Source organism: Callionymus lyra, chromosome 8 (genome assembly GCF_982586985.1).
Source record: "Callionymus lyra chromosome 8, fCalLyr1.hap1.1, whole genome shotgun sequence".
NCBI classification, from domain to species: Eukaryota; Metazoa; Chordata; class Actinopteri; order Syngnathiformes; family Callionymidae; genus Callionymus; species Callionymus lyra.
The window spans coordinates 7,862,184-7,872,500 of record NC_141825.1 but is presented as its reverse complement, the minus strand read 5'-3'; the positions used below and the strand labels follow the sequence as shown (position 1 = coordinate 7,872,500).

General features: G+C 35.2%; 1 protein-coding gene across 1 annotated transcript; it reads left to right on the top strand.

Annotated features, from left to right (window-relative positions):
- The first annotated feature begins 4,310 nt into the window (after positions 1-4,310).
- Positions 4,311-9,864, top strand: LOC148073531 (uncharacterized protein C3orf20-like). Its single transcript, XM_087797752.1, has 8 exons — positions 4,311-4,468; positions 4,531-4,680; positions 4,730-4,841; positions 4,907-5,023; positions 6,231-6,411; positions 7,820-7,916; positions 9,355-9,435; positions 9,531-9,864. Exons 1-8 carry the CDS (start codon positions 4,311-4,313, stop codon positions 9,862-9,864), a joined length of 1,230 nt encoding a protein of 409 aa, XP_087653878.1.
- The last annotated feature ends 453 nt before the right edge of the window (positions 9,865-10,317 follow it).

Genomic DNA, 10,317 nt, shown 5'->3' with positions numbered 1-10,317 from the left:
ATTATGTGACGCACTGATGTTCAGGTGACTGATTCTCTGCTAGTCTAAGAATGCGTCTTTTATTTTGAAAATATTCAAAACAATAACCGGTATTAACAAAGAAAAACACAAATTGTGAAGATGATGATGATAATGATGAAGTTGCTGATGATAGTGATGATGACAAAGTTGAAGATGAAGATGAAGATGATGAAGATGATGATGATGAAGATGATGATGATGATGATGATGATGATGATGATGAAGAAGATGAAGATGAAGATGAAGATGAAGGTGAAGGTGAAGGTGAAGGTGAAGATGAAGATGATGAAGATGAAGATTAAGATGAAGATGAAGATGATGATGATGATGATGATGATGATGATGATGATGATGATGAAGATGAAGAAGATGAAGATGAAGGTGAAGGTGAAGGTGAAGATGAAGATGATGAAGATGAAGATTAAGATGAAGATGAAGATGAAGATGAAGATGAAGATGAAGATGATGAAGATGATGATGATGATGATGATGATGATGATGATGATGATGATGATGATGAAGATGAAGATGATGAAGATGAAGATGAAGGTGAAGGTGAAGGTGAAGAAGATGAAGATGAAGATGAAGATGAAGATGAAGATGATGATGATGATGATGATGATGAAGATGAAGATGAAGGTGAAGGTGAAGGTGAAGGTGAAGGTGAAGGTGAAGGTGAAGATGATGAAGATGAAGATTAAGATGAAGATGAAGATGAAGATGAAGATGAAGATGATGATGAAGATGAAGATGAAGATGATGAAGAAGATGAAGATGAAGATGAAGAAGATGAAGATGAAGATAAAGATGAAGATGAAGATGAAGATGAAGATGAAGATGAAGATGAAGATGAAGATGAAGATGAAGATGATGAAGATGAAGATTAAAACTTTAACCTTTAACCGGCAGAAATCTTGAGAGAACCAGACTCAAAAGTTACAAATAAATTGCATATATATTGATCTCAGGCGTTGAATATAAAGCAAATGTTTGTTTTTATATGTGCATAAAATGGCAAAATAAAAAAAGTATTATAAAGTATTTCATTCAACAAAGAAAAACTAATTCATATTTAGTTGTGATTTAAATAATTAATTGTAATATATTCATTATGTTTTTTATGATCATTTTGCTGCCATAAGTTTATTACCGATATTATTGATATTTATTTATCCTCAAAACTAAAACAATTAAATAATGAAATGAATGAAAAGGAAAAAAGTAACAAATTTGTCTTGATTTTGGACTAAAATGTTTTAATTGTTTTCGATTGTGAATTAAAAAAAGTAATAATATATCTTAATCATTTTAAACTGTTGTATTTTCTACAAACCTTTTGTTTGTTTGTGTTTTGTTCACGGAACGTGGTCGTAAATAAATAACGAGGAGCTCGTGAGAAGAATCTTGTTTCCAGGCAACTGTGTGTTCGCGACCATCATGAGTTCGAGTCTCGATCCGGACTGGATAACCATGACTCACTCACAGTGCAGCTCCGGACCTTTGTACTTCTTCCAGCAGGTATGACTTGTGGCTTCATGTGACCTGAAGTACTGACGGTCGTGTCGCCAACAGTCCGTCACTCGACCTCCAGACAAACACAGACTCTTGTTCAACAGGTAATTTTATTTCACTTCTTTCTTTCCCTCCGTCAAATCTTTCATTTCCACCGATCCAGGTGTTCAGGAAATCAAAGAGGAGATGAAGGAGAACCGACGTCTGATCCCTCGTCGTCTGTCGGACCGAACCAGAACCCCCTGGACCGGCTCAAGACCCGGGCCTTGCTGGACCAGCTGACTCAGCAGCTCTCTCTGCACCCCTGGACCGAGCTCCGGTGTCTTCCACGAGGGATCGAGAACATCCTCGACTATTGCTCGCAGGGAACGTTTTCAGACAAACTGAGGACAGGAGGAGACGCCAGCAGAGCATCGGTCGGTCGAGGACACGTCAGGAAATGTGAAAATAAAACACATTCTTGGCAAAAACCCACCACAGAGCGAGGTAACCAAAAAATACTTTTGTCCCGTCGTGTGAGCGAGTTTTGACTTGTGTTGTTTAGATTCACCAAAAATTACACAAAACTATAGTTTTATTCATTTTGGGTTATTTTAATTTTAATTTAAAACATGTTGAATCATCCAAAACTACAGACACAACATGATAAAGAAATATAAAGACAGGGTAAAAAAAAAAAAAGTTTGGATTTATTTTGAATTACAAGAAACACAAATATGTTTCTGGGTTTATTTAGCTTCACGTAGTGAACAAAATTAATAAAAGTTCAACAATATGAAGACAATTCTTCTTAAAACTTTAATTTTTTTTATAACAAAAAGTTATATTTAGACTGAAAGTTGTACATTATAATAAAGAAAAAAAGTACAAAACAAAATCGTTTTTTGTCCATGTATAGTTTATTTATAATTATTATTTATTTATTCTCAATTATTTTATCTAAAAAATTAAATTATTTTTAGCATTTGGAAAATGGGAGTAGTGACGCATCATGAAACACATGATGATGCATCATGACTCAGATGATGACTCATCATGAAACATATGATGATTCATCATGAAAAATATGATGACTCATCATGAAACATATGATGATACATCATGAAACACATGATGATGCATCATGAAACACATGATGATGCATCATGAAACACATGATGATGCATCATGAAACATATGATGACTCATCATGAAACACATGATGATGCATCATGAAACACATGATGATGCATCATGAAACATATGATGATGCATCATGAAACATATGATGACTCATCATGAAACACATGATGATGCATCATGAAACACATGATGATGCATCATGAAACATATGATGACTCATCATGAAATGCATGATGATGCATCATGAAACACATGATGATGCATCATGAAACATATGATGACTCATCATGAAACATATGATGACTCATCATGAAACATATGATGACGCATCATGATACAGTGTCGTCATTTCAATGGACTCTGATCCAATAATTCAATGAAATCATCATTTTCAAACTGACAGTAACATGTAGTGGTTTTTCAAAAGCAAAGACACCGTGTTATGATACAGCATCATCAGTTTCACGAGGCATCATCAACACATCACTAGTTTAGCTGGTGGCAGCAGCATGATAGGAACTCGCTTTCACAACAAACACAAAAGAGTTCTAACGCTGCAGTTCTCTAGTGACTCAAATCTAGAAACTACTGAAGGATCCAGATGGTGTTTTAGATCAGGGACAATCCATGAGCTTCATCTGCTGAACTTTATATTTCATGTTTCATGAAGACGAGCATCTCTGCCTCGCTCTGTGATGTGAACGACACAATTACCTGGTGTTCAGTTCCATCATCAGGTTTCCTGCAGTGTTTGTCGGTGACCACAGATGACCTCTTCTCTTTCTCCTCTCTCTCTCTCTCTCTCTCTCTCTCTCTCTCTCTCTCTCTCTCTATCTCTCTCTCTCTTTAGATGAATCCTCCTGCTTCAGCTGTGACTCGACTCCAGGTCGTACAGTTTGTCATCGTCGAGACTCACCGGAGAGGACTTTGTGTCGGTCTGCTGGTCTGAGGCGAACCAGAGGTCCCGAGTACGAATCCCAATCATCTTTTCACTGATGAAGAAAGAGTTTATTGTTGTCTATTAAATATTGAATTAATTTAACTTTTTTAATGATTTTTTTTCAGTTAAATTGTGTTGTAACAATTAAATTATGTTTCAATAATTTAATTAAAAATGTGTCTATATTAAAAAGTTGAATTTACATCTTATATGAACTTATATCTATATCTTCTATATCAGTCCCCAACGCTTTTTTCACCACAGACTGTTATAATGTCGACATTATATTGTTCTCTAATGCTTGGGATCAGTATATCACACTCTATGTGAAAAACAATATTTTATTTTAAAAAACACCATTTTTTAATTCAGTTATTTTTAAAAAAAAAGGTTGTTCAATAAAAAGAAAATATAAAAACAAACCTAGCCTTTCAATATATAATAGTTAAATTCAATAAGTCACAAAAATATTTTAAAAAGTAAAAATGGTAAAATGGTAAATATGGTAAAATAGTTACTTACTATTGAAGAAACTTATTTAAAAATAATAATAATTAAACATTTAAAAATATAATGAAATGCTTTAAAAACCCAACAACATTTCAAACATTAAGTTCCACATCTGAAATGTTTGGTTACTATATTTTGATGCCATTGATTTACTTTCATACTGAATTTATGTCAACATTCTTCCTTCAGTCTCCAAACAGTCGACATGAACCACCAAAGATCTCTCATCCTCCGTTACTATGGCGACGCGAAGGTCCCGGTGAAGGACCCGCGAGTGAAGAGAGCGTCTCTCGCGATACAGGAAGTCAAACAGCAGAGCAGGAAGTTGCACTACGGACTCGGCGACGGCTCCGCCTTCATCTAGTACGGATCATCGACCTTAACTGACTTAAGGTTGTGGTTTTGACCTCTGACCCTGCACCCAGCTACCCCTCAGGTCACATGGCAGTGTGCCAGAGCTGCTCGGGTCAGGCTTCCGGAGGATTCTACACCAACGTCTTCAGCGACGGCGCCCGTCCCGTCGTCCTGGCTTCCATCACCATGTTCGGGCGCGGGGCCGTCACACTTCCTGTCAGGTGGGTTCAAAGGTCGTCTTTGTTTCTTCGGTTCAAAATGTTTCTCCAGCGGAACCATCGCGGCCGCCTGGGACCGAGACGGAGGTTTTCTACTGGATCCGCACGGCAACGTCTCTGAGGAGTGGAGCTGGAGGAAGGGTCGGCACGAGGTCGTCGTCAAGGTCGTCCTAGGGGTTGAATTTTTGGATTTAAAAGGCCGTAAGTGTAAAAGTCTTCACTTCTTCAGGTGTCAGAGCTGATCTCGGTGCAGCTGCTCAGCGGCACTTCAGCAGTGCTGAGGTTCAAGTGTGAAGGTGAACGTGTCCGTCTTCCTCTGAAAGCAATTTCAGTCGACAAGGAAACGGTAAAAAACAACAAATTCAAGGTTAAAAAAATACACCTTTTTTCTTCCTCCCAGTTTTCATTACATTTATGAACATAATGATGAAAGTTAAAATGTAAAATTGTTTAGGAAAATGCAAATGATAGACCAGGATTTAAAAAAATGTGAAATATTTTATAAAGGTGATAAAAACAGACGAGTCTGACGAGAGAAAAAATTACCCAAAATTAAAGACACACACAGAGGTTAAAACGGACTTGAGAAAAATAGTATAAAGACATAACAGAAAAAAAACACACAGCGGACAAAACACTTTCACGTGGGTATTCCAAAACCATGAACAGAAAAAACACACTGTCAAAACACAATTACGTTGATAGACCCAAGACATAAAAAGAATAAAGCACACAGCTGTCAAAAACCTTTTACACTTTACGACTTAAAATATTAACAGAAAATAGTGAACAATGATACAAACCACTTTTATAGGGATTTTGTGAAGACACTAACAGAAAAAAAACACAAAGCAGTCAACACACACTTATGTCAATAGTCCCAAGAAATATAAAAATAACAAAAAACACACTGTGTTAAAAAAAATCTTCACAGGAAAATTTCCAAGACGTTAACAAAAATGTGCAGGGGTCAAAACACATTCATGGGAATAGTCCCAACACAAAAGAAAAGAAAAAACAAATGTGGTGGTCTAAATAAATCACACTAACAATCCAAAGTCATAAGGTGAACGAAACACACACAGCGGTCAACACACTATTGCGTCGATAGTCCTGAGACATAAAAAACAACAAAAATACATTCTGTGGTCAAAACACTTTCACAGAGCTAGAAAAAAAAAAAAACAGAAATAAAGGACCTGGTCAAAAAAACGTTCATGGGAGAAGTCGCAGGACAAAAAAATAACAAAACACATGTGGCGTCATTACAAACACACTGATAATCCAAAGTCATAAGCTGAACGAAACACACACAGCGGTCAACACAGCCCAAAATAAATGTACATAAGTGTGCTGAATCAAGAGAAAATAAGAAAAAAAAGATTTATTCATTTACCAATGAACAATATATCTTTGCTATAGTGCTCACGAGGCCAGTAATGTTTCTCCATGTGCTTCATCATCTCCTTTCATAATATGAATTAAACAACACCTTTGACACTAATTCGATGTGACAATGAGATGCACAGGAAGTCGTTCATTATGTCCTTCAGCGGGAGCCGAGATTGATGGCACCACTGCGTGATTCCAAACAGCTCCCTCAGGTGGTCGGAGAGGTGGAGGAGACGCCGGTGCGATGGAGGAGAGGACGAGCTGACGGAGAGATGCTGAAGCTGGAGCAGAGAGTCAGAACCATCATGGACGACTGGAGTCGCTTCTACCGCGACGCTCTGGGTACTTATGGTCGTATATATATATATATATATATATATATATATATATATATATATCATCGCAGACATTATCAATCGAGTGTGATTAAATACAACTAATGAAGGATAGATAGATAGATAGATAGATAGATAGATAGATAGATAGATAGACAGACAGACAGACAGACAGACAGACAGACAGACAGACAGACAGACAGACAGACAGACAGACAGACAGACAGACAGACAGACAGACAGACAGACAGATAGATAGATAGATAGATAGATAGATAGATAGATAGATAGATAGATAGATAGATAGATAGATAGATAGATAGATAGATAGATAGATAGATAGATAGATAGATAGATAGATAGATAGATAGATAGATAGATAGATAGATAGATAGATAGATAGATAGATAGATAGATAGATAGATAGATAGATAGATAGATAGATAGATAGATAGATAGATAGATAGATAGATAGATAGATAGATAGATAGATAGATAGATAGATAGATAGATAGATAGATAGATAGATAGATAGATAGATAGATAGATAGATAGATAGATAGATAGATAGATAGATAGATAGATAGATAGATAGATAGATAGATAGATAGATAGATAGATAGATAGATAGATAGATAGATAGATAGATAGATTATATATATATATATATAAATATATATATATATATATATATATATATATATATATATATACAGTACAATACAATATATATAGAAAATAAGAAAATGTTTTTAAGCCTTAACATTTTGCCAATTTTTAATAAATAAATATTAATTTATCATTTATTTTTGTTTTAATTGAAAAATTCGATTAAAAAAATAATATTTTTGATAATCAAAAGTTGTTTTTTTTAGTTTTATATAGTTTTTCACAAACTACAAAATTATTTGAATTCAATTTCACTTTTACTTTCAGCCAATCATGTGACACGCAGAGATCACATGACAACGTAGAAGCACATGATCGAGTAGTTTGCTATTCTTTTGGTTTTATACCGACATTTGTATACATAATTCAAAAGACTAACAAATTAAAAAAATATTTTATTTAAAACAAAATATGATGGACTTCTTGGTATCAGAAAAACAAACTATATATATATTTTTTTGTAATATTTAAATTTTAAAATTAAATTATTTCAAAAACGAATTCAACCTTTCATTATAGAAATAATTAAATCTAACTAATCACAAAAAATAATGAATAAAACAACAACACAAACAAAGAAAAATAATGAATGTAATTCAATATCGTTGACGCTGATAAACTTCCATCGTTGGCTCGACATAAACAAAAATACGTGGCTGTCAAATCTTATCTGCAAACTGGTCGTCCCGGCGGGATCTTGTTCGCGGACACTGGGATCAGTTCGCTGACCTGCGTCTCACCTCCAGGTGTCAGGTGTCCTCGCAGGGAGTCCAGACCCAGAAGGGAGGAAGAGTCGCTCGTCCTGCCCTCCCTGAACCAGGTCCAGCTCGTCCACCTGAGCAGGTGTCGGTCCGGACAAGCATCGAGGGAAAGGTTTCTGTCAATCAAACACTGTTACAGATTCATCTTTATTTATATGTGATTTATTCATAATTTCAGCAGCTTCTGCTTCGTTGAGATTAGTTACATTTCAAGACGTTGAATCAAGTGATTTGTGTCAAAGGGAGAGAGAGAGAAGACAGTAAGTCTGACGGACACAGATCTGAGAAAATCTTGTGTTTTTAATCTTTAAGATTATATTTTGGCTGATTTTAAGTCTCTGTTTGTAGCAGAGCTGGAATAGTCCTAAACATAAACATAAACATAAATACATATCATATTGTATATATCATGATATATACAATCATATTTACACAGAAAACAAACAAATATAGTAGAGTTTTTCTGAATTTTTTTAAAGAAAATAAAACAAAACAAAATGAATAAACTGAGGAATTTGATGACGTGGCAGCCCTCCGCCAAGCAGCTCATTTCCATCCATGAGTTTATTGTCAGATATTTAAAGCACATTTTTGATAAACCTTTACCAAACTTCAACTGGAGAAATCTTCCAGCAACCCTGGAAATATTTATTTGAACAAAAACAACCAAGACATGGAAGTTGCACGTTGAAAATTTCCTTGAGTTTTTTGGAAAATGTCCTGAACACATCTGCAAAAACGATGCAGGATCCAGATGGTCCAATCTATCATATGTTCATTTGTCAGATCATCAGATTTCTTGTCATTTCATTAAATGTCATAGACTTTTTATTTGTTATGACTTTAAGACAGAGATAAAATTATCATCAATTTCTCAAGGGGCCACATACATGTGTGTTGTGAGGGGCCGTCAAAACAAGGCGAGGTCTTGATGTAGAAACGATAAAAAATACTACAGAAACAAAGGACAAAAAAATAAATAAATAATATTATATTACTGTACTGTTGTGAGGGGCCATCAGCTAATAGATTAAAATATTATAAAATATAAATATTAAAATAATAAATATTAAATAGTAGAGATCAAATATTAAATATTAATTATTTAATGCTTACTGTTTAATATTTTATAATTTATATTTTATATTAAATGTCTAATTTTAAATATTTTATATTTTATATTTTATATTTTTAAACTTCAATATTTTATATTTTTTACTAAATGTCTAATATTAAATATTAAATATTTTTAAACTTAATATTTAATGCTTACGGTTTAATATTTAATATTTTCATTTAAATGTCTAATATTAAATATTTAATATTTTTAAACTTCATATTAAACATTAAATATTAAACTAATAGTTTCACTAAATACAGTTACTTTGCCAGATCTGACCTAAAGAAAATACAAATATCAAGTTTACGTAAATGATTCATAAACATGATAAACAACAAGTCCTATATTGCACTGCAGCAGTTTTTAAATCTGACCCACATCTTGACCCGTGTGTGTCCAGGGCGGGCGAGAGGCGACGCGACAGGCTCTGCCGTGTGACCAGGAAAGGACCTCTTGTGATTTACGGGGACATTAAACCTGAGTAAGATCTTCTGCGTCTCAATGTCATGGAAATGATTCTGGCAGCACCTGATGACTTTTATTTACATGGACGGCTTCATAATCACCTTCTCACAGGTCACTGATCATCTCAGAAGTGCAGAGCTCTGCAGCCCCGTGTCCGGTCCAGTCAGCGTTCGGACCCCCCCTCACCCTCTGCCCCCCCATGCTGAGGGCGGCTCTGCTGGGGGAGGAGGAGATGAGGACGAGGAGGTGCTGCTGCAGCCCCGCGGTGATGCCGCTGCTGACGGACCTGGAGTACGACCACTTCATCCTGGGCCAGCCCCCCCACAGTCAACAGATCCTGGTGGTGTGCCTGACCCGACCTGTCGCTGCTGATGAGCCCGACTCGCTGGAGCAGCTTCACAGGAGGAAGAACAGGAACAGGAGCAGACCCTGCACTCAGGTGTGAGTTACACATTTGTAAATCTAGTTACACATTTGTAAATCTAGTCACACATTTGTAAATCTAGTTACACATTTGTTAATCTAGTTACACATTTATTAATCTAGTTACACATCTAAATCCAGTAACACATTTGTAAATGGAGTTACGCATTTGCAAATATAGGAACACATTTTTAATCAGGTAACACATTTGTAAATGGAGTTACACATTTGCAAATCTAGGAACACATTTTTAATCCAGTTACACATTTTTAAATGGAGTTACACATTTGCAAATCTAAGATTTTTTTTTAATCCAGTAACACATTTGTAAATCTAGGAACACATTTTTAATCCAGTAACACATTTGTCAATTGAGTTACACATTTGTAAATTGAGTTACACATTTGTAAATTTAGTTACACAATTTTAATCCAGTAACACATTTGTAAATGGATTGCAAATTTGTAAATCTAGC

Coding starts and splice junctions, on each gene's coding strand:
- LOC148073531 (XM_087797752.1), top strand. CDS start 4,311: ATGAACCACCAAAGATCTCTCATCCTCCGTTACTATGGCGACGCGAAG. Junction 4,681..4,729: donor GCCGTCACACTTCCTGTCAG/GTGGGTTCAAAG, acceptor ATGTTTCTCCAG/CGGAACCATCGCGGCCGCCT. Junction 7,917..9,354: donor CAGCTCGTCCACCTGAGCAG/GTGTCGGTCCGG, acceptor GTGTGTGTCCAG/GGCGGGCGAGAGGCGACGCG.